The sequence below is a fragment of the Falco peregrinus genome, chromosome W (genome assembly GCF_023634155.1).
Source record: "Falco peregrinus isolate bFalPer1 chromosome W, bFalPer1.pri, whole genome shotgun sequence".
Classification (NCBI taxonomy): domain Eukaryota; kingdom Metazoa; phylum Chordata; class Aves; order Falconiformes; family Falconidae; genus Falco; species Falco peregrinus.
The window spans coordinates 4,934,595-4,959,104 of record NC_073743.1 but is presented as its reverse complement, the minus strand read 5'-3'; the positions used below and the strand labels follow the sequence as shown (position 1 = coordinate 4,959,104).

At 45.1% G+C, this 24,510-nt stretch overlaps 1 protein-coding gene across 1 annotated transcript; it reads right to left on the bottom strand.

Moving 5' to 3' along the window:
* Nucleotides 1–6,662: 6,662 nt before the first annotated feature.
* Nucleotides 6,663–11,139, bottom strand: LOC129783203 (epoxide hydrolase 1-like). The gene is made up of 5 exons (XM_055793077.1): nt 11,081–11,139; nt 9,751–9,774; nt 8,638–8,851; nt 7,686–7,866; nt 6,663–6,904 (listed from the first exon to the last, which is right to left on the bottom strand). Exons 1-5 carry the CDS (start codon nt 11,107–11,109, stop codon nt 6,663–6,665), a joined length of 690 nt encoding a protein of 229 aa, XP_055649052.1. The 5' UTR covers nt 11,110–11,139.
* Between the last annotated feature and the right edge of the window lie 13,371 nt (nt 11,140–24,510).

Below are 24,510 nucleotides of genomic sequence, written 5' to 3'. Positions count from 1 at the left end.
AGAGCCAGTCGTCATGCTTTGCTGACAAACCAGCTAGAACACAGAATTGGAGACCTCGAACGTGAATTGGACAGGATAAAAAATACCCAATGAGACAGTATTTTTCAAAAAGAATCTGTACAGGCAGAAGTGGAAAAGTACAAAGACCTGTATCTGGAGGAAGTTAAAAATGGAAGATGCCTAGGAAATAAACTGGAAGGGTAAGTCCATGCATTTTTGGGGTGATAATAAGTTACTACTTTTTCCTCAAGCAGTTTTCTTCGTTAAATACCTTTTCTACATCTGTTCAGCATTATGCATAAGATAGCATATTTGTGATGAAAGTACCTTAAGGCTTCTCCCTGTTCATTGGAACTATCTTCATTTCTCTTCAGTGTTCCAGCCGTAACACCACCAATCATGGGCATTGATAGGATATTTTTGAAGTTGAGTTTGTTTTAACGGGCAGCCTTTTTGCCAGTCTCTAATCTCCTCTTCTTGTTCTAAGTATGGCAGAAAATATAATTTCATGTCCTTTACTGCTTGAATAAGGATAGACATGACTATTAATACACTTGGCCTTTACTAAAAAGGCTATAGCCATTCTTACCTGTAAAAGGAGACCTTTGTAGTCTGATCAGGCTTGAGTGAGTACTCAAGTGTTTGCCTATCTATTTGATAAAATTAGACTTCTCTATAACTCCATTTCAGTTACTTAATAATCCAAACAAAGCGTGGGACTTCTGAGTAATTGGGAGGTCTTGTACTGGTGACAAAAAGAGATTGATTGGCCCTGTGGAAGTGGGGAAGCCCGTCTTCCTATTTTTTTACTAACCTTTAGCCCAACAGCCTTGACAGTCAGTTAGATATACAGTTAAAACTAAAAGCAAGCAGTTTCTGCTCTAACCCTCTTCAGAGGAAGTTAGGACTGCAGCGAATGAAGAGACGGGACGCAGCTTGATGCAAGCAAATGTCAATTTATTGTACAGAAGCACGAGTTTCTATACACTTTCAGAAGCTGCGCGTTTGAAACAGATTGGTTCTTGAAGCTAAGCATTGCATACTAGGCAATCCCCGATTGGTGGTTAACTGCCATCAATTAACAGCAAGCTGTTACCTTTCCTTGGCGCCATCCGTCCCCCACTCCCCTGTGCTCTGTAAACATGTCTCATCATGTTAATCGTTGTCTAGACAAGCTTGAGCACATTCCCCTCAGCAAACGGATTGCCACACATGGTCCTAGTTTCCAGCCCGCTCCGCTCCTGCATCTCCCCCTTCCTGTTGCACAAAAGAACCCCTGAAACCGAGCAAAAACAAGGCATAAGTAATAGAACAAATAAAAAACCAACTAAGACATATTATCAATGTCAAAATAACCCACTGTCTCTGTTCCGTACAATTTTACAATTTCCCCTTTTTGTTTTTGAACAGCTAGTACCAGGTTTGCCATGTTCTGCAGGGCCCTTGAAAACATGACAGCAACCAAGGCAATAGCAAACAAACAATACTGCCAATTGAGTGAATGGATGCCAAAAAGGCTGAAATTTTCTCAGATTTTGATAACATGTTGCTGCAATGGGACGCCTAAAATCCACGCAGCACATACCATCAAAATCCTCAGAGCCATGTCCTTGAACCAACAACAAAAAGCAGTGGCAATTTCGACTCACATGCTTAACTGCCTACCAAACAAGGTGATTTAACTCTTTAATGCTTTCCCTGCTGTTACTCTGGATAAGAGAAGAACCGCTGCGACACGTTCCCATCATAGCCTCCTACTACATTAGCATCTACAGAAAGACAATGATCGACATTCAAAGTGTAAACAATATCAGCTTCTTTTGGATTAACATTATACATAGGTGGAAGGGCACACCAAACAAGAACTGGTTCAGTCAAAAAGTTCGAAATATCGCATGCCTTCTCTGAACATACCTCTGGGGTCACTCCCTTCATTCCCTCTCTTTTTTCATGCAAAGAGAAACACTTTTACCATAACAGAGAAGCCCCTATTTACATCTCTTAGCCCGGACACAAACCGCAGCTGTATGCGCCACCAGGCTCAGGGCAGGAATCATTCATGCAGTTACATAGCTATATATCTCTACAAGCGTGCAGACACCTATTAAACACTAGATAACCATGTTTATCTTTCCTATTCTCCTTCACAATACCTAGTTGTTTCTCTCATTAGTTTCCAGCCCGCTCCTGCATAGGACTCCTGTCCCAATATGCTAGCTTGTTCTCACTTAAGACAACAACAATAAAAGTTAGTTTCTTGCTTGCTTTTACTTCTAAGTCTTAGACTTTTAAATGTTTATGAAATGTGAAGAGGCGGTGAGGCGAGTGTGATTAAGTTCAGCACTATCTTTACTTGTCAAATTCCTGTTCAAAGTCAGAACGTATTACTTGGGAGCAGAACTTGAGCCCTTTCTTCTGGCCTGGTGTCTAGTGCAGAATGGGAGAAGGAGGGAGGGTGAGAAACACTTGAGAGCTTTGAACAGTGTGTCAAAACTAGGTGTCTGCTGGACTTAACCTTCAGTCAGCTACTTAGACGTGTCTGTAATGTAGTGAGCTTAACAGCTCCAAACAGCTCTATCCCGTTTGAAGAGAAACTCGAGCCTACCGGTAGCAAGGTTGCTTGCAGCTTCTTGCTAGCAAAAATTGCACAATGGTGTGATAAGAATCATTTGAAATGAGGGTAAAGGTTGAAGTAACCTGCTACGCTTGGTGCATATTTTAACTTTACCATTTGGAATGGAATGATAAAGAACTAAGAGGAAATTAAGTTGGTATTTTTGAGCTTGGAGCACACTAGGAATGCTGTCTCTGCCTTATTATCCATTAAACATCTGTTTACATAGCGTAGTAGCTGCTAAAGCTACCCGTAGGGGGAAAAACTGTTAGAATGAAGAAAGCTGCCTTGTGTGCAGCTGCCCACTTGAATATGTAATTCCTGGTCTCTTGAATGAAATATAACTTGAACGTAGGAGTGTTTGTGCTCAGGAGATCAAAACCCTTTACACTTCCACCAAAGCTGCTTGTAATGCATATTTCAGACGCTAGCACTCAAGTGTTTAAAGAAGCTTTTAAACAGAAGCCTTAGTTCTAAAGGATCAAGGGACTGGTTTCTTTCTACTCTCTTCCCCAGATGAGTGCAGTGTTACTGCAGTAAACTGTTTATGTATTCTGTTACGCTTGAACTATGAGTGCAGCAATGATATGGTGCCGGGAGTGAAAGAAGGCAAGCTGCTTAATTTGGGGTTTTTTCTTTTATTCTTTAGAAAAGCTTTAGAGCGTCATTAACAATTTTAGTACTGTAATGATTATCAAAATGAAATGTTGTTTTCTCTATGTGATTACATTGGATTTATTTGATCCCTCAAAGTAAAGGTTCTGCTGGTGGCAGAACAACTTGCTTCTGTTCTATATATGTATCTAAAGTGCATGTTCACAGCTGTTCCACCTTTCTGACAAAGTGCATGATGTCTTGTGCCAGAAGCTTTGGTTCCTCAAAGGCAGCAAAATGCCCTCCACGTGGCATGTAAGAGTAAGTGATGTTGCTCTTGAAGACCTCCTTTGCCCAGACCCGTGGTGTATGTACTAGCTCCTGAGGAAAAAGCTGCAACCCCTGTGGGAACATACACTGCAAACCTAGAGGACATTAATTAAGTGCCTTTTTGAAAAAAGTCCTGGGGAAATTCTATAAAAACCTCCTGACTCTAGTAATTGCCACAGTCAGCTGGCAGAGCTTCACCGCAGCGACACATTTTGTGGTTTGTACTCTGCTGAAAAGCTTTGCTTGTATTTGAATCTCCTTGAGTATGAGAATGTTATACCCAAAAACCTCAACAAAACTTTTTTTGGAAATTAAATATGTTCCATTACTAGATCCACAGCTTCTTGATCCTGCCAGAGCTCTGATATTTGAAGCATGATTTCCCTGTGATATTATCACCTGTAAATCAATTCTCCTTTTAAAAACATTTCTGCTAGTTTTCTGATCAGACACTAGACATACTGGTCTTTGTTTTTCTGGGGGCTGTCTTCATTGTTTGGCTTTTGAAAAGAAAACCCAAAAAACCCCAACCTGGTATCTGGTTTGTCTCCTTTTATTTCTCTGATATTGCAATCAGTTCAAGCAACAGACTAGGCATTAGCTGACGTTTCACTTTGAGTTTCCTCTTTTCCAGTTAAATGCCAGGATGGGGTGCTATTCCTTCTATGGTCTCCATACCTGATGCCAGTCTGAGAGAGCTCTGCTGTCTTTCCTGATGAGGGTTTATTTCAATAAAGGAATACCCCATCATCTTTGATAATATTATACAAATAAATCATTTAACTTTTCTGAGATGGCCATACCTTTCTTCAGACTCCTTATCTACTGGTCCCACTACATCATGCTTCTGGCTTCAGGTATTATGGCTGTGTCTACCTTTCTGCAAGTTTCACATTGCACTTGCTTATGGTATTTTTCTTGTTTTCACCCACATTTATTTCTAGAAGCTTCAATTTCAGGGTCCTGTGCTTTACTTTAAGAGGCTTTTTGCAAAGGGGTTCTTTGCCATAGAGAAGTGGTATGCCATTTAAAAGACCTTGAAAAGTGATATTTGTAGTCTCCATCTTTTTTTAAGCGGTTCCTTTTCACTTCCTTTTACACAGCTCTTGTCCCCATGTCTTGCATTCAGTCACCAGAATTCATTGCTTCTCAAACATGGTTGGCTTTTGTTCAGCTATGTTTTTATATGCCTTAAGCAGTCAGTATACAAAGTTCATAGTGATATAGAGAAGGTTCATTACCTGCAGTGTGTGGTTTGGTGGCTTGGATGTGTAAGTATCCAGACTCTCGCAATAGTTCATGTATATTCTTCTGGATGAAAGGATACATACGTCGAACATCTTCCCTAGTAAAGCCTATGAGCCATGGTATATAAGCCCCAAGCATCACGGAAATCATCCTTCTCAAACCTTCTCTGCCAGCGAAGATAAGATTCACAGATCTGAAATCAAGTTAATGAATAGAAGGTTAAATCAAGCAGTTTTCTGTTTCCAAATTTTCTAGAAAATAAGTCTGACGGGAGCTGTAATAGAAGCATTTCACTAAGCCAAATACATAAGCCCTTCACATTTATCGTGATTTCAAAAAAAATTTGGGAGAGTTAAAAATGGTACAGCTGGTGCCATCTCCATCCAGGAAAGTCCTATACTTCATGGCACTGATCAGCTGCTGAAAGGCTGAGCTCCTTCCTTTTCTCCCTGCCAATTTTAAATTTATCTCCTTCCTGATTTAGAATGATGATCCTTGAGGTCTCAAATCAAAATGCAGCAGAGCTTACTTTCATGCCTAGTGAAAGAGAAGCCAAACAGCACTCCATTTTTCTCTGTACAACTCTTCCCTAGATAAGGGAGGCCAACAGCATCCTGGCTTGTGTCAGAAATTGCGTGGCCAGCAGGACAAGGGCAGTGATGCTGTACCCAGCACTGGTGTGGCTGCACCTCGAATACTGTGTTCGGTTTTGGGCCTCTCACTACAAGAAAGATGTGTCCAAAGAAGAGCAACGGAGCTGGTGAAGGGTCTAGAGAACAAGTCCTATGAGAAACAGCTGAGGCAACTGGGCTTGTTTAGTCTGGAGGAAAGGGGGCTTGGGGGAGACCTTCTTGCTCTCTAAAACTACAGGAAAGGAGGTTGTAACAAGGTGGGTGTTGGTCACTTTTTCCCAGGTAACAAGTGATAGGATGAGAGGAAATGGCCTCAAGTTGTGCCAGGGGAGGTTCAGATGGGATATTAGGAAAAATTTCTTCACTAAAAGGGTTGTCAAGCATTGGAACAGGCTGCCCAGGGAAGTGGTTGAGGTATTTAACAGGTGTGTAGATGTGGCACTTAGGGACCTGGTTTAGCAGTGGACTTGGCAGTGTTAGGTTTATGGTTGGACTCAATGATCTTAAAGGTCTTTTCCAACCTAAATGCTTCTATGATTCTATGAAATTTAGAAAGCGTGAGAATGCAAATACCACTATCAATGCAAAGCGCATGAATATGACTGAATGCACAGGGGTGGGGATACCCCTGGAGAAAACAAAGCAGAAGGCGATGAGAGGCAGGGCAAACAGAAGGCAGGACCCGGACCGTGGAGCCAGAAGGTAGGGTAAGAACTGGAGAAACCTTCTCTGCACTGATTCCCTTTGCTACTCACTGTGGCAGCATCTGGGCCATGTTTGTGGTAATAAGAGATCCCCAGTCTTCTCCCTGTAGGTAGTATTCTTTGGAGCCCAATCTATTCATCAGCTTATGAAATTTCTGAGCTTTGCTGTCAAAGCCTGTAGGTAAAGAGAAACAGAGGAAACCTGTTTGTCTTGGTGTATCATCCCCTGGCCAAAGATCATGGTCTGACAGAGGCACATGAGTATGCTGCTGTGTAAAGGCACAGTGTGCTATGCTGCTCTGCCTTGCTCCTTGGCAATACAGTGAACACAAGATGGAAATTCAGTGGAAAGTGGATAAAGTGGAAAGCAGACCTGGTTTCCAGCTACCATTACCTTCCAGATCTCCACAGCCAGCCCCAGAGCCTCAGCCACATGGGTGTTAGCGCAGAGCCAAGCATCTGCATTCACAAACTGCATTCCCTGGTGAGGGCCAGGGATGACTGAGGCTCCAAGAACCTGGCAATTCCAACAGCGCCTTTTCATCGCTCACCTTTCTGGTGTGGTGCCTCAGAGAAGCCATATCCTGGGATGGATGGACAGATGACCTCAAACACCATGTCACCCTCATTCAGGCCATGCTCAGCTGGCTCTGTGAGTAGAGCGATAGTCTTGTAGAACTCGTAGAAGGAGCCAGGCCAGCCGTGGACCATCAGCAGAGGTTGAACAGCTCGACCGTGAGGGACATAGGAGGGCTTCACGTGGATAAAATGGATATCAATCCCTGCCACACATCCAGACAGATAAATTAAAGCCTTAGTTCCATCACAGTTTCTGTTCCGAACTCTGAAGAAGGAGGGTGGCAAAACTGTGATTAGCATTCACAGCAGAAGGTACACAATCAACCCATGGCAAGAAGATGCCTAGCTGAAAGGACATGCCTGGTATTTTACCTGTGTCTCATCTTTTACTTACAGACAGAGGTATTGATCCCAGTCCCAGTTACTGGGGTCACAGGAGACTGAGCATCCACCTCCTGAGAAATTGGTCTTACAGTATATAAGTACAGCTGCACTTCAATGAATAGCATAATGCAGCTAAGACACGTGCAAAAACATGACTAAATTACAAGATGTGTGGGTGATAAAAAGAGAAACATGGAAAAAGTAAGCGCAGGATATAAGTTTAACCTGCAGATCACTTATCTAAAGTCTGGCTAACCTCACCTGGCTAAACTGGGTGGTGGTGGTGGATATTCCAACCTCAGGGCCTGGGTAAATTTTACAGTTTTCAAAGGTGGCTTCAAGGCAATAGCAGAAGAAAACCTCATTGTTATTTAGTGCAGGTTCAGAGCCAGATGAAGCCCATCTTCAAGCAGATCTAATCTTATCACCACTGTGCAATGATCTTAATCTATAGAGGGTTATTAATAACATAGCCTCCACTACTGATCCTTCATTAAGCTGTTATGCATACTGTTGTCTTAATATAGTAACCTCTTAAAGCCCCCCATTCTCTCTGTGCATTTCAGAGTGAGACCTGCTCAAGCCACAGAGACCCCTCACCTTCAATGGTGGTTCGGAAATGGGGATATTTGTTCAGGATTTCCACTTGCTTGCGCCAGTCAAACTGGTTCCTCCAGTAGGCCACCACCTTCTGCAGGTAGCTGGAGCTGAAGCCGTAGTGGAAGGCAGCCCCTTCCATCTGCAGCGTGTAGCGGGCCTGCTCCAGGCGGCGATGCAGGTCCTGCGGACAGGAGCTCTTGCAAGGCTGGCCAGATGCCTGCATGTGCCCTATGCTAAGGCAGGCATGAACAGGCTCTCCTGGCTCCACCGGCTTCTGTGTCTCTCTCTGGGACACCACAAGCCCTCCTGAAGCACTGCCATACTCTGTATAACTTCCTGAATCATTTATATGGAGAATATATTTTTCTACAGGTTAGCAGTTCCCCTAGGGCACTCAAGAGTAGTGGGTTCTACGCTTGCCTTACTGCTAACTTGCTTTAGGGTTTTTGGCACTAGGAACTTGCCAGCACTGCCAGCTGAGAGAAGAATAAGCAGCTCAGCCTGTGCTACCGACTGCTAGTTGGCCAGATAATTAGTGACAGGCTTGTAGGGACAGAAGGAAGAAAGACCCCATCCTTCTTCACCCTTCCAACCCTGTCCTCTGTGGAAGCCCCTCAGTCCTGCCCTACTGGTGCCTTTGCTATCCCAGTGCCCTCCCACCCCATTCCACCACTGCAGACCTGCTGTCAAATTCTGCTGCTCAAAGCATGGCCTTTCTGCAGGAGCAGCCCCAGGTTGCATTGAGAGTCTGTGGTCTCAGAAAGCATAAAGACATTGCAGTGAATCTGAGCTCAAATCCCATTCATAAAGGGCAGTGAGCCAGAGCATCATCTAACGGACCTGCGCTGGCTATTGCCCCCAAGACATCACTCACCTCCAAGCAGTAAGGTGGGTGATGAACTGGCTCCACCTTGCAACTTTCTGCCCCTCCTTACCTCCCAGCCACGGGTACCTCAAGTTCTTTGTCAGATGTTTCAATCTTGAAGGGACAGATACTTTCATCTTCTTTCCCTTTTAGAGGTCTTTCATCTGAGCCCCACCATCCATTGCCCATTTCAATAGTCTTGATCTTGTGTCTAGACCTCAGCCAGTAAACCAGCATCCCTCCAACGCTCAGAGCGGCCACAGGGACCAGGACTGCATTCCTCTGAGAACATTCAAATGACCTGGGGAGGCATAAAATTGTTTGCGCCCAACAGAAGTGTCAAGGGTAAAGGGACTATGCTGAGGCTTGTAGTCACATTGTTTGGATGTGAGTAACAAACCCCATGCAGTCAGCAGGGGCTGGGTGTTTCTGTTATTTTTGAAGATCGCAGGCAGGATTTGTGGCAGGGTTACATCTACGAGTGTTTCTTAGGGACATTAAGCCTTTGCTGATCAGGACTTGTTAATCACAAGGCTTCTCTGTCCCTCTCCTTATGAACCAGGTGTGCCCTGGGAGACAAGGATCAGTAGGATATGGATCTATCTGTTTTAAGGCAGGTACTGAAGTGAATGGGATAGTAGCACCTGGACAGCTTCAGGAATAAAAACTGCACAGAGTGGGCTGAGGAGCAGAGACAAGAGTTTTCAGCTGCTGGAGACAGCTGGATGTGCTAGACATGCCCCTTGACTGTGCTATATACATAGCTCCCCTACAGATTCAGTCATCTTTTAGGGCAATGCTAGCCCTCCACCATAGCTGTCCATAGGTAAAGGTCTCAACTTGTCTGTCTGGTGCCTCTTTTTCTTCCCTAGACAGCAAAGTTTTAGACTTTCTTGAGGTGTGGGAGCTAAGGCACCAGAGCTGGATTTAACAGGCAGACAGCAATGTTTTAAAACTGTTCAAACCCTTCAGCAATCAGTCCTAAATGTAGTGTCCCTTCCCATCCGTCTGACCTGTGCCTCAAGCTCTCCAGCTTCCCTTGGGGATTAGCAGAGCTGTCTGGGGCTATTGCAGGGGGCTCAAAGAAGACTGTGAATGAAGATTTTTTGTCATACAGGGTATGGAAGGGACTATGCTGTGCCCCAACCCAGGTGCTAATAAAAAGTGAACTCCTCAGCACAGGGCAGCTATTTCACTTACCTGATCCGGGACAAGATGCCATCCCTAGAAAATGGGGGTGGGGGTGGGGTGGGAAAGATTCTTAGTCTGATAGTGTTGTCTGAATGGTACCATCCCTTGGGGATGGTGCAAGGAACATCCCCTGCCAGCACCATTTACTGCGCAGCCATGGGATCACAAGCTGTTCAGCTGGCTGGCAACAGAGACAGTGTTTCTGGGCTGTGTTTTAGCTAGATAGTTTGTCACCATAATATTCCCTTCTTCAGCACAATTTAGATAAAAGGCACTGAACAACTGGGTAGGTGTCCTTGCGGTGTTTCATCCTACAGAGGGCTGTGTTACTTCAGCCAAGTAAATAGTTTATTTTGGCAGCTGTGTAGCGATAGGGGCCCAGCCTTGGCAGGGGACTTCCAAGCTCAAGGGTTACTCTGCTGCCAGCCACGTGGTACTCATCCTGCCCAGGGCTGGCATGAGGAGCAGCTTGTGGGACCCTTCCCTGTTCAGGTTCAGTGAGCTGCTGTACCTTTGCTACTTCCAACTACTCCTGACTGGATACCAAGCTTTTAGGTCTCATCTGCCCGCAAGAAAAAGAAAACATCCTCTTTGGTTCTCTTTTAGCCTGGTAGATTCTCTTGCAAGAAAAGCAGAATCTAAAATCTACCAAAAACTTAGAAGCAACAGAGAAAGTCTTGTTACTCTGCCTTGTGGAAGGCAGCTAGATGAGGGAGCTGTTTGGTGTCATAATTATGATGCCTTGAGACAAAAAAAAATTAAAAAGGACAGGAAACTCCATGAAAAACCAAGTTCACTGGGTGTTTCTTTTTGCCTAGTACCCTTTCCCACTGCTACCTGTGATGCAGAACACAGTGCCTGTACTGGACACCCCAGCAGTAGTGAAGGCAATTGGGTAATTGATCTCTGAGACAGTCTATGTGATTTTTAAGGAAGTATCTCCTGAAACCACTCCCAGACAAAGAAGACCAAGAGCTCCTAAGAGTAAACAGTGTCAGCCTCCACCTCCCTGGAGGCTGAGTAGCTTATGCAACAAGTAATAACAACCCCCTGCACTTACATCCTGGAGTTTAGTGAGTCAGAGGCATGAAACCAGTTATCACGGCAACAGCACAAACTCGGCACTGCTAACAAAGCAAGCATGTCCCAGAAACAGCTCTCTGAGTGGCACAGAACAAGGCTCAGTCTTATAAAACCTCCTCCCTACCCATGCTCAGGGAAGCTCAGCTGCATGCTCCCACCCACCGATGGCCTGGTGGACCCCACAGGGCCTTTCTCCTGCCCCAACCCTGGGGACCCCTGTTTAGAGTCCCTCCTCCCTGTGCCAAAGAGATCTCACCAGGCGTTTGGAAGCATCTCCTGCCACATGTCCGCTCCTCCTCACCTAGCCACAGCTCCCAGCGAAACAACCCAGACGTCTCCTCTGCTGGCTTTCTCTTCCACAGCTGACACTCTCTTGGTGACAATGCAAGCTACATCAACCATCAGTGCCACCTATTGCCTAAACGTGCACTTGCAGATTAAGTTCAGCAAGAGACAAATGCCAAGTCCTGCACGGGGAGGGAATAGCTCCGTGCATCAGCACAGGCTGGACGCCAGATGCACAGAAAGCAGCTCTGCAGAGCCTGGCCTGAGGTCCTCAGCTGAGCCTGAGTCAACAAGGTGCAGCAAAGGCCAGTGCGTACAGGGCTAGACAGCAAGCGTGTTAGCCAGCAGGCTGAGCGAGGTGATCCTTCGCTCTCTTCAGCACTTGTGGGACCACATCTGGAGTGCCATGTCCAGTTCTGGCCTTGCTGGCAGAGGAAAGGCTGGAGTGAGGCTGCCCACCCTTGGTGGTCAGGGCCACCAGGCTGCTGGGGGGCTGGAGCCATGTGGTGTACAAGGAGAGACAGAGAGACCTGGGCTTGTTCAGCCTGGAGGAGAGAAGGCAAAAGGTGGGGTCTTACTGCTGTCTACATCTACCTAGTGGAGAGTGTAGGAAAAATGGACCAAGAACAAAAGGCAATGGACGCAAATTGCAAGGAGGGAAATTCTGGTTAGATGTGAGGAAAAATTAGTTCACCATGGAGGTATTCAGACACTGGGACAGGGGCCCAGAGAGGATGTGGGATCTCCATCCTTAAAGGCAATCAAAATTTGACAGGAACAAGGCACTGAGCAACCTGATCTACCCGAACCTGCTCTGAGCAGAAGCTGCGATGAGCTGACCTCCATGTGCCCCTTCTGACCTGTGCATCGTGTGGCTCTATTCCATGTGCACCTGTGATCTGCAGCAGCCCAAACAAAAAAGGAAAAGTTGCTTTTCATTTTCCACAGAAATCAATGCTTTGTTTTAGCTCATTTTTAGACTTCATTTCCTTCATGGTTAGTAAAATCTTACTAGGTAAAGGCTTCTCTTTCCTAAATTGTGTCCTTGCTGTGCTTCAGTCCAGGAATAACTACATCTTACTGTGAGAGAAAATGATTCCTATCTCCATGCAACGCTCTAAGCGAAGTACCACCACCAGTGAGCTCTGTGATGGTTAGGTCTCATACCGTGACTTCATATGCAGCCACTGTGCCATCAAAAAGGAGTCATCAGGAAGAAAAGCTTGTAAATCCTTCATTTGGTCAAAGTTCAGTTTATTGCTACACCACAGCTATTTCTGGTTACATCCGTCTGGGATTACTTAGCTTTAAGGTTCTATTTCCCAAACAAAACCAGCTCTTTTGAGGCCTCTTGGAGGATGATATCCCTGATTGCAGAGGGACTATAGCCAGAAGACAAGAGAATTATTAGCAGCAAGGGGAAAGAACTACAACCCATGTGGAAGGTAGCTGAGGACCCTGTAAAGAGCCAGGTTGAGGTACTGCAGGCTGTGATGTCTTCAGTAGACAAAAGAGACCTCGAGGAAATTCTGTTTCTTACTTAGCACTGGGAAAAAGCATAAAGGCTGGTGGAGGAAGGACTGGCTTAAACAGCTGTGAGTGAATTTATCTATACCAGGAATGTGGGAGAAGAGCCAGCAGAGCTAGTTACAGCTACAAAGAAAAGACAGAAGTTGCTGCTTTCTGTATAAAAAGCTTGGGAAAGTCAGAATGGCTTTTACTTAAGATACAAGGTGACACACCAAGGCCACTAATACCCTGGGGCTAAAAGGCAACACCTCACCACCACCTTCACCCCCGATAAATCTGAAACAGCTGGGATGCCAGGATCCCATCTACTGAAATGCAGGATATGTGCAGGAGTTTTGTGTGAGTGCTGGTGAGCAGAGATCAAAGGGTTCCCAGAGGAAATTCCATCCTGGGATGCAGCAGCAGTGGAAAGCAAGGGGGTTTTCCCCTCCTCTCTTACAACCTCTCGAGTCCAAAATGCACAAATTCAGGCAGAAACTGCTGGCTGGAGACAGCAAGGCTGCCTCCCACGAGATTTTGATGCATGTCTCATAAATGGAAAGGGGAATCCCACAGGAAAGGACCTGCAAAAATGTCTCAGAGCATCTCCCTGCATTGGGGCAGGATCCCTTATTCTTAATGGCAGACGTCTTAGCAAACCCATTTTTAAAAAGCCCCTTCGGAGCACTATTAGAAAAAATTCTGCCTCTGTCCCAGTGCTGTGCTTTTGCTGGTTCAGCTGCTACTCTGGCATGGGAAAAAAAACAAAACAAAACCAAAAGGAGAGAGAATAAAATTTGATACACTGAATCTCACTATTGCACCTCTGTCTAAACTTCCAAATGCTGCCATCCCACAGTCCCTGTGTGACAGGCATCATTTTATAAAGGGATTTCATATGTTCCCATTGCACAAATCAAATACTAACAGAAAGCTTGTTTCCTATGCTTTTCTCTTGCTCTTGTCACTGATCTGCAGGATCACCCCTGCAGCAATGATAGAAAATACAGACATGGAAATGTTACCGTAAGTATTTTTTCAGCTGGTTTAACAGCTGGATACAAGCAGGAGGAGCCAAACACAACACAACCTGCCAGCTCTCCCGGACCGTTCGCTACTGCTGGTACAGTGTGACCTGCTGCTGGAGAAAGCACCCAAAGGCCAAGCAGTAGTTCTGCAAATACTGGGTGCCCTCTTGTGGGAAAGAGGAGCTCGCAGCACCAGTAATACCACTTTTTTTTCTATTTGGGCTTTTTTCTATTTTGGACTTTATGTGTTTCTCGTTGCCAGTTTCACGTAATCATAATCCAAGCCTCATCAATGCCATTAATACTGAAACCTGAAACACAGGGAGGAGAGCTGGTGACTTCTCATTATGAAATGGGCTATTGAACAGGGGTAAGAATGGAGCACGAAACCTTTGAACGTAGCTCTTTTATAGCTTGAGATGCTGTGGCAACTTGGAAATGATTATACTGACATTTAGAGCCGTTGCAAGGCCCTTGCTGGGATATATGGCCCCAACTGTAATGCACTGCCCTTCACAGAATCATAGATTCATAGAATTGTTGAGGTTGGAAAAGACTTTTTAAGATCATCAAGTCATCATCTTACAGCATGAAGGCATTGCTGCGTGATTTTCCTTTTGCATGCACAAAATCAGGGTCACTGTCTTAAGCATTACTAGAAAGCAAATGGTGCTCATTAACAGGGGATCTTTGTGAATATGGTCTCCTGACTTATACCAGGGACCAGCTCTCTTCTTTTTTTCTGGTTGGTGGCCACTACCAGTGAGCTGCTGGCCAGTGATGTTGCAGGGCAGGACAACTGGAAGCTTCAGATCTCTCCTGTGCTCTTCCAGGTTCCCGAAACCCTGCTTGCCCCATGGCATCACTCTGTCTTTGAACGTTTTGTTCTTCCTTTGCTTTCAAGGAAGGTCCTAAGGCTAACAAGGATTTCATGTGTTATGCTGTATCTTTGCTCCTACAGGCCAAAGACACTGAATGCTGTATTTCCCTGCATGACTTCTGAAGGAAAATGGTCCCCGTGGTCCAACAGGTCCAAGCTGGGACTGTCCATGCACATGCAACTCTTTCCAACTGGTATTGTATGAAAAAAGCCATGCCCAGAGATGGGATTAGATGGGAAAAATTGGAGATCTTACCACGTGTGGCTGTGTCCTTGGGGTTAAGGAAAAGCCCCCAGCACATCGCCCTACTTGCAATGGACAAGCAAAGTTTTCACCTTTCCAGTGAGGTCTCCGGACATTCAGCTGGTTGGTGGGAGATTTGTTTGGTACCAAAGTCTACTCTGGCACTGAATGGCAGGCTCTGTGCTCAGCCTCAGTGATCACGTCCCTGGAGGAAACACTGAGGTCCTAAGCACCTCCAAGCTGTTAATTCCTGAATCTTACTAACAAGAGCCAGCTCAAACATCTGAGAGCAGACGGCAGCAACACCTTGCTCCTGCCCTCACCGGTAACCAGTCCATGAGGCCTCTGTGCTGCTCCATGGTATATTACATAAAAGTCGGATTGCAGGAGCAATGAACAGCTTGGGAGAGCCCAGGACAATCTCTCCAACCTCTTCCTCCCCCTCCACAAATGCTCCTTTCTTGCGCAGAAAGCCCATTCTCATTTCTGAATATACCTTCCCCCTAACATCTCTTTAGTCCTCTGCTCTGCACTGTATGCTGAAGAAAAGTTACTGTTTTCCCAGCTGGAAATGGCCCCTTCTCTGTCTCCCTTATTGTCGGAAGACCTCACAAATGTTTCACTGCTACCTCTGGCAAGGACTGGCCCCTTCTGTTGCTAATTAGGGAGCTAAGAGGTTCCTCCAGGCACTTCCCAGTGAAACTGAGCCCATTAAATGAATGGCAGGCAACATCTCTGGGGGTGGGGAGCAAAATTACAGAACCGCTGCTTGGAAATAGGCAGTTTGTTACGTGTGCTGGTTTTAGAGACTCAGCAACATTAAAAACAAAAGCAACTTTCAAATCCAAACCAGTGTATTTAGGTCACTGATACCCCAGGGATAATCTTGGGGATATTGGTGATGGGAGGCAGGCAGCAGGCTCTGGAAGCTTGTGCTCAGACCCTGGATGCACAAAATGTGATAGCTCCTGCATGTGTGCCAGGCCATGGACTGAAAGTCGGGTGTACAAGACCTTTCTGTGCTCTAGGATATGGGTACTGCTGTGCTGCATGCTAGGAGTGTTAATCCTGGAACGTAATGTGAAGGATAGCCCTTTTGGGCTTGGACACACTGTGGAGTTTTGGTAGGTGAGTGTGGTGGAGGCTTGCAGGCTTGGCTTAGCTAACCCAGGTGCCCAGCAGACATGAGGAATTTCTTATACAGAAGGGAACTTCATACAATCAGTACAGATATAACTTTCAGCTCTGCTCAGTTATCCCATTTTTGTTGTTTTACAATCTTAGGATTGCATTGCGTATCTCCGGCAACCATTGCTCCAAGCCATGTAAAATTATCATCTTGCAAAGAAAGCAAGAATAATTTCTTTTAAAAAAGGATGCAGCTGACCAAAGGTACTTGAGAGAGGGACTAGTCTTAAGATTTGTAGGACAATATAGGTATAAATGTCTTATGGAAAAGAATATGCTGGGTGATTTGTCATTAATGTAGTGAAGAAGCATTGGTGGCAGAAACAAAGGCCTTATCTTCAACAAAGGGCTGCATATAAATTAGTATGTGTAGAGGGTCTATACTCAATGATTTATTCAGTTTAACAAAAAATCTCTAAAAAAGCAGTTAACAGGAAGTATTTGGCTGAGGCAGAAAGAAATGCTAGAGAACGATCTCCATCCTTCTCAATAACAATGATTGCTGCTGAGGATCCTGTAACAGTAGCTATTACGACAGGCCAGATCCCAAGCTGCTTTTCTCCATCCTTACCCTGGAAAACTCCTGTTCTTGCTTTCGGTGGGCATGAGTGCTCAGTGGCTGCGAGGGGCAGCTGTGTTGCAGAGTGGGGCGGGTTGTCTCTGTCCCACCGCTCTGCTGTAGCTCTGCACAGCCACCTTCCTGAAACTAGCTCTTGCAACGAAGGGCTTCGGAGGGAAAAGGAGAAGCCCAAATCTAAGCATGCGTTTTGCAGTGCCATCAGCTGAGCATTAGGCGTTCACGGAGCTCCCACAGTTGGTATGGCAGGCAGCTGAAGGGCTGCTGGAGTGTGTGAGCTCCCCTTTGCAGGCCTGAAGAAACATGCAAGAAGAGATCTGTTTTTGAGATGTTGGTCTCATGATGTATTCAGTTCACTGGAAATTTTGGAGAGTTTTCTGCAATGATCCTGTGCGTTATTACCTCCCTTTTGGGGAACTGTGTTAGCTGTTTGGAAATATTTGTGGCCTTCTTTCCAAATTATTTATTTCTCTATGGTTTTTCCTACTGTCCGTTATTAGTTGTTATGCCTACATTGTATAACAACAACAACAACAGTAATATGAGGAGACTCATCAGGTCCAGAGGCATTAAGAGAATGAAGACTGAATCAGCTGAACTTCTGACATAAGGATATGATTTTCATTTTTCATTAAAAACATCTAGTCTGGAAAACGAGGGACGTTTGAGTATAATGTAATAACAGCACTGCAGATATCTCACCTAAAGAAAGCAGCACTATGGACCTTGAGCATTATATCAGGACCCACAAATACAATTGGGAAAATAATTAGGTATTGTATTTTAAGATATTGGTCTGAATATGGTAAACAAGATTCTATCAACAAATCTGTAATTTTTTTTTTCTCCTCCAGCTTTTCAGCATTCTTGGAAAGACTTCTCTAAGCAAAATCCCAGATACGTAACTGACTGGCCCTTCCCAAAGGTACAAGGATAAAGCCCTTTGCAAGTGGCTGTTAAGAAAACTGGGCAGCAACAGCTGCAGGATTAATCCTTGCCTAAGATTAATAAGCAGTTCCACAAGCAGTGTAACTAATGAAGCCTTGTTTCCTACATGTATTTGCAAAATACAGCTACTATTTGCAAATACAAAGAATTTGTATTTTGCAAGTACAAACACAAAAACTTTCTAACAATTGAATTGTTCTAAGATTTTGTTTCCTTTAGGTATGTTTATAAAATCACCCCTGCACTTCCAAAGAAATCACTTTTCATGAAATGTGTAGAAACACCTTTCAGAACTAATTTTGAAATGTCTGCTTGCCGAAGTTGGTGAAATCAGCAAACAGATCAAAAAGTTACTGAGAGGACACATCTATAGACATACCCAGTGATTGCACCAGCACTGGTTCTGCAGGAAGCAAGGAACAAAAATGAAGTTGTGAAAGAAAACGTAGGAGAAAGCACCTATTTTTTAGCAGTGTTGCAGTGAGAGGAGTTGCAAGGCTCACAGAAGGAACATCCCCCATGATCAGTGCTGAGACATATGGTAGCCAAGAATGATCGAGTCCAGCTCATTTGGTTTTAATGGTGAAATCTTCAGTGCCATTGACGAGACCACCGCTTGCTTTTGCACCACATTCGGAGGATGAAGTGTTTAGTGAGGCAGCCAAAACTATGTAAGATAGAGAACGACTGGGAAAAACTTCAAAAGGCCCTAGTAAAGGCTGCTGCTCTGAAATCTAATTCATGTTTTGGCATTTGCCTTCAGTGGGAGCAGGAATGAACCAAAAGTTGGGTAAGTGGCACAAAGTGATTGCAGATGGAGCTCTCTGTATGCCAATATAAGTTAAGGGAAGCTGGAAAAAATATTTCACTGACCTAATATTTAAATGAAATATTCTGAGTTAGAGCTGATTTCAGGGAAAAACTCCAGGCACCTCTGTGGACAGCACAGTGCTGAGAGAGAAAACTCAGTGCAGAGCAAAGCAAAGCCAAAATAAGATGCCGTGTATTAAATAGGTCAGGAATGTATATATCACCGTAACAATTCCAAAATAAATCAGCTATGCATCCCCACTTTGAAATCAGTGTTAAGTATGGTCACTTCCATAACAAAAGGGCAGAGAGGAATAGAAAAGGCAGAAAAAACCTGGCACCATAATCACTGGGACAGTGGAGGCTGTAATGGGAGAAGGGAATGAGTGAGCAGGACAGTTTAGCTTTATGAAGAGTTGAGTCAGGGGAGAGACTAACATAATGAATATCTAATTTGACCTTTAATAAAGTCTCTTGTCACCTGCTGAACACCCTTCATGACTTGACATGGATTATAATCTGGGAGTTACACAACACCCGATGTAATAAAGAAAGGAAATGTAATTTTATGATGCATAGAATTCTGAGATAAAAAGAATTGCTGAAAAATGTCACCAAGGCAAGTAGCTGTAATCATAAAATTAGTATTAATAAAGTTGGTGATGGTGAAAATCCGTCAGTTCTTGTGCCTCTTGTTTTAGGATTTCCATTCAGGTTTGTGTGGCTCACTGAAGCTGAGATTATTCCTGCTGCTCTTTAAGCACAGCAGCATCCACATGGTGAAATACACTTTAAACACGGAGAGTTAGAGCTCAGGATGGAGAGCCAGAAAAAGCCAGTGTAATCCTGGTTTCTGGCACAAAGGCATCACTTAAAAGAGTGCAGAGTCATCCATTCCACAGCTCTCATGCTGTTGCAAATCTCTGTCCTGAAGACACTGGATGGTTTTCTTAAAGCTGCATCTTCTCTCTGGAGTAACCACCTGAGGGCAACATCACAGACGCGACGGGACACACAGGGTTCCTTTGCCTGGAATATTGCGCTCACTTTGAGTAACCCCATTACCAGAAAAATTGTGATGACTGGGAAACAGCTCAAAGAACAGCAACAGCAACAAAGATGATTAGCTGAAGCTACTATGCAGAAAAACCATTACAAAAGCAAAATCTAGTTTGCCTAAGGGATGACTGACTGGGAGCAGGATCCTGGCCTTCAAATATTTGAAGAGTGAAGAGAAATTATTTAGCATAATAAAGCTCCCTTTAGAACTACCAGTAACTGGTGGAAATGAGGCAAGGAAAATGTGCCTGCTCTTCCTCTTACATTTTTCCTACCTGTGAGATACTGGGTTGTGAATTGGAAGTATTCATATTCTGACTCTCTAATGAAAGATCAGGGTGAGGACAGTGCGGGCCAGGAGCACAGACCCTTGGTCATGGAGATCAGCTCACAGTCTACGTGACAGTCAGGAGATGACTAGTGAGTAAAGCAGACCACTGTTGTGTGGGCAGGAAGATAGGGGTACCACGAAGTAAGAAATTATTTACAAAAGAGAAGTCATTCCTTCAAGAAAGTCCCAAGAAATCCAAGCTGTTCTCCCCCATCCACAACTTTCAAAATACATATGGCCCCAAGAAGGATCTTTCTTCTTTGCCAGCCTGCAACATATTTGTGGGGGTGCTCTAGAGAAATACTGATTTCAGGACAGGGATACTTCACCTTCTCATGCCTTTCCAAGGAAGCAGGTGTTGGGGCCCTTGATCAGGCATGACAGTGGTTGGAGGCAGCCAGTGGGACACATCACCATATGCTCTGATTCTGGACAATTATTTTTCTGGTGGAGAGGGTAGTGGAGGCATCCTGCCCTGTGCAAACACTGAGCTGGTGCTTAGAACACGGAGTGGAAGGGAGCGCTGAATTTATAGTATCGATGTGAAATGCCACCTACGTGTGCAGAGAGGTCTAGAGAGGAGACAGAGAAGTCCTGCCTGCCCTGCAGTCCAGGTTTGGCTTCTTCACTGCATGGGTTTGTGTACCATAGCACAACACTGGCAGAGCCTCAGGGCAGTGGCTGATGAGGTGTCCAGGTGAACCAGGAGCAAGCTGTGGGCTGGAAGGGCTTTGCTGGAGGGACCCAAGGGGACTGGGAACTGGGCACTGTGCAGGTGCACACAGCTGAGCACCTCCAATGGTCCACAGGATGGCCATGATGGAAGTCGTCCAGCCTGGTCCCTCCTCAGGGGCAAGCAGCCCTCCCCAGCTGCCTGACCAGGTGGGAGGGAGGCACAAGGAGTCACAGTAAGGGGCTGAGAGGGATAAGGCAGGGTGAGCTGGATGCACTGGGCAAGCTAGCAGAGCTGTGACACTGCGAGCCCTGGTGCTGCCTGAGCCTCTTCAAAGAGCGCATTTAGCAACCTGAGAACATACATAGTCGGCAGGATCATGCTGTGCCGGGGCTGAAGGCAGAGCTAAGCCGCAGAGCTAAAGCTGTGGCACTTGGGCATAGGTTAGTATCCATTCTTTGCTCGGGAAGGGAAAAGCTTAACGCAGTGTTCAGGGGGAGGGGAGGCTCTGAGTGTTGCTGTAAGCACAACACGAGGAAATGGTGCTAAGACAGAGGCATGACCCATCGTTTGGTAGGAGGTGCCAGCCTGCCCAGGCTAGCAGTGCTCAGTAAAGCAAGTGTGACAAACCAGGGCAGTACAGGGGTGGCACCTCCTGTCTGCTTGTCCAAGCCCAGCCTGTACTTCTGCCATATCCTTCTCCCTTGTGGCACCAAGTGGGTGTTTTTGTGCAGGTTTTGCAGTTACTAACTCTTACCACACCAGCTTTCCTGCTCTGTTCCCCTCTCAGTATCCCTTGCTGGTGAGGTCTGAGGGACACTGGTATAGCTGAGAGACATCTCTTTCCCTACTTTTCCCTCTGCCAGCTGTCAATCACCCACCTGGCACTCAAATTCAAACCTCCCCATATCAGGCTCTCCTTTTCTTCCCTTTCTGTCCCTCCATCTACCTCCTTTAGCCAGTGATGGGACCACACCAGCCCCTGGAACATGCCAGCATGAAAATGAGCTTTTTGTGCAGAGCTTCCTGCGTGGGTTTGGGTTTCATTTGCTTAAAAAGCACAGAGCCAAAAACTTCAGGGTGATCTGGGGCCACTGGAGAGCCCTGAAAAAGGAGCAATTCTGGACCTGTCCAGCATGTGGAGTGCCCTGTTATACATCAGGACTTTGCAGAAGGATCCACAAGATGTTTCTTATTTAAAATGCAATTGGAGAAGGGAATGCTACACCAGCAGACTCATCTAGCTCCAAGTCATTGGGATGCCAGCTGCAGTGTGGTCTAACAAGCTTGCTCAAGCCCCTGACTAGACTTGACTGGCCTTCCTGAAGTCTGTCTTGCTGTTACTTCATCCTTGTTAAGAGTTTAAATAAAGTTGCTACGCTGCAGTTAAACACTGATGCTGTGGTAGGCATGCCCTAAGTGTGATGGAGCCTGAAAATTTGGGAAGCAAATCAAGCTCAAGTAACTACTCCAAACGGAAAGCAATAAAAGACAGCAACTCCTCCTTCCCTTCACAGATCCCCTACTTAAAAAAGAAAATCCTAATTCTTCTAACAGTCCCATTATAGGACTGAACTGCACCAATGATGACAGGCCTTTAAAAAAAAAAAAAGATTGGCAAATCTATTGTCTCCTCTTAGAAGGCTTATTTGTAAATATGGCTAACCAGATCCTTTTCCTACAGTCTGCAGCAATATTTTTCCCTGAGATCAAGGAGTTAACACTCAAATACATCAGCCTATCTCAGACCCTGGAGGCAGACTAATGCACCATCTCTGCTAGAGCATTATCCCTACCATCCACTGTTTTCAGGTTCCTGTTAAAGATTAATGATCAAAGAGCAAACAGCTTTTGCTTTGACTAATTCTGATTCAAGCCTGAATCTCTGTTTAAGCAAAAGCAAACCAAGCGAGTGTTCATTTGTTTTGAGAACCACTGGTTCCCAGGAAAGAGGACAAATTTCTTTTTCTGTCTTCTGGGTAGTTGGTGTGGGCAGCTCTGTGCCTCAAAGGCTTTCCTGCCTCCATGGCACAGCAGCTGGGACCCGGCGGAGCACATAAACCCGTAAGACAGGTCCCTATCCTGCAAAGTGAGAAGATGTTAGGAAAAAAACATCCAGCATCATACCCAACTTTACCACAACTCTTTTACTGCCATTTCTGCTACTGCTGTTCCATTGGCTCCTCATTTGCACTCCACAGATGAAATCCTGATCCAGCAAAATCAACGAAAGCTTTGCTACTGACTTCTGCCAGACCTAGCTTTCAACTAGTAGCCTCTGGCTGTCACAAAACCTGTATCTTAACCCAGATACTGTTTCTGATTTCAGATATTTTCACAGCACAATTCTTCTAACCATTCAGCAATACACACATCTAACAGCCCACTTGAGCTCCTATTTCTGCTTACATCAAGTAGATAATGTTTTGAAATAGGCTGCAGCTTTCACCTACCCTCAGCCAAGTTCATACAGCTGTGGCCCATCAGTTCAAAGATAAATGAACTCAAGCTGCCAAGATGTGATTCTGGGTTAACAGGGGCAAAAATAAAGCTATGACCAAATGAGAAGGAAACATTAAGTTGTTTCGTATTTTGAAACTGATTAGGCATTTGTACAGAGAGACCCACTTAAGTCCTAGAACTAGGCATCCAGATCAGTCAGTACTGGCCCAAACAGCTCGCTCTCTCTCCCAAAATAATTACACCTTAACTCATCCCTGCTGGTAGTGTGTAGCTGTAAAACAAACGGTGCTTGAAGTTGCCTCGTGGTGGTTCTCTGGGAAAGGAAATTTGGTTCACAAGCACCACCGTAGTCCAAGTCTGCATGTCTCAGGTGCTCAGAAGTTGGCAACAGCCCATCCCACAGCGATTCTACTGTGCCAGGCCAAGCTTTGCAATGTGTTGTTACTAGTCTGAGGTGAACTGTAAGACACACTATGGCTGTCTAAACCAGTAGTCCACCACAACACCCACTCCCCTGCCCTCAGTCCCAGTTTTCTTTTGAATGGAAAGCTGGAAGCATGGCAGGGAAGAGAAGGCAGACCATTACACATCCAGGCTGCATCCTGTCAAGCAACCAGGATGTGACTGCAGTGCGCATCTGGGCCTCTGAGCTGGAAAACGGTCCCACGACTCACAGTTCCAGTGTGCCTCTATGCCTCAAAGGTTGCTGTGAGCATGAAATTGCCCTGTGGCTGGCTATAAAGCCTGAACAACTGACTGTGTGAGACCCACCCCATTTTCCATTGGCATAGTGCTGTGCTGCTGCATTGACAAACTCACGGTGGGGGCTTGGGCATGTGATTTCTCCTGTTGTTGTTGAGGAAACTTCCCTAGTTCAGATCTACAATGACCTCCAGCCCTTGCTGGCCAAGCTCAAGGTTACTGTGTTGCAGGAAATTCAGAGGTAGAGGCCAGCAGAACTAAAGGCACATCTAACAGCAGGAAAGCAAATTGGTAGTCATTATTATGTGTGACACCACTTGTATTCTCATACAGACTAAAGGCCACAAGTGAGACTGGGGGGAGGATTAATTCTCCTAGGTGCTGAACAAACCCAGAGTGACCCTCCACCCTCGCAGTTTACAGGTGTAAACCAGGCTTACGTAAAGGAAAATTTCTGAAGTTGCAGCATTTACTTGCTCGCTTTTTTTGCTCTGAATACTTTCACTTACTTAAAGACCAGAAAACTTGAAAAGAGATCAAACCAAGAAAGGCTGGAGTCTGCAAGGAGCTGTGTGGATCAAGCCTACAAATTATGATTTTATAGAGTTAATCTGGTTTTGGGAGTGATGCAGACAATTATAAACAAATCAAGGCAAGAAGGAGAGAGGTAGGAAATAAATGTCAAAAGATCGTAACTTGGGTTATTAAGAGAAGTCTTCATGCATGCCCATGAAACCACAGACTGCATTCTCTCTTTAGATCAAGTAGGAGTCTCTAAGCAGACAAGAAAGAAAAATTTCTCCTACCGGAGCTCTGTCAATAAAGAAATGTCAATAAAGGTTCAGCTGATTAAAACAATTGCCCAACACAGAGGATAAAATGAATTTGACAGGGTGGTCTATTACTTCTTTCAGTGACAACCCTTCTCCTCTCAGTTACAAATAATTCCTTAGCTTTTCATTAGCTATGTTGGAGGCATGCATCCATTT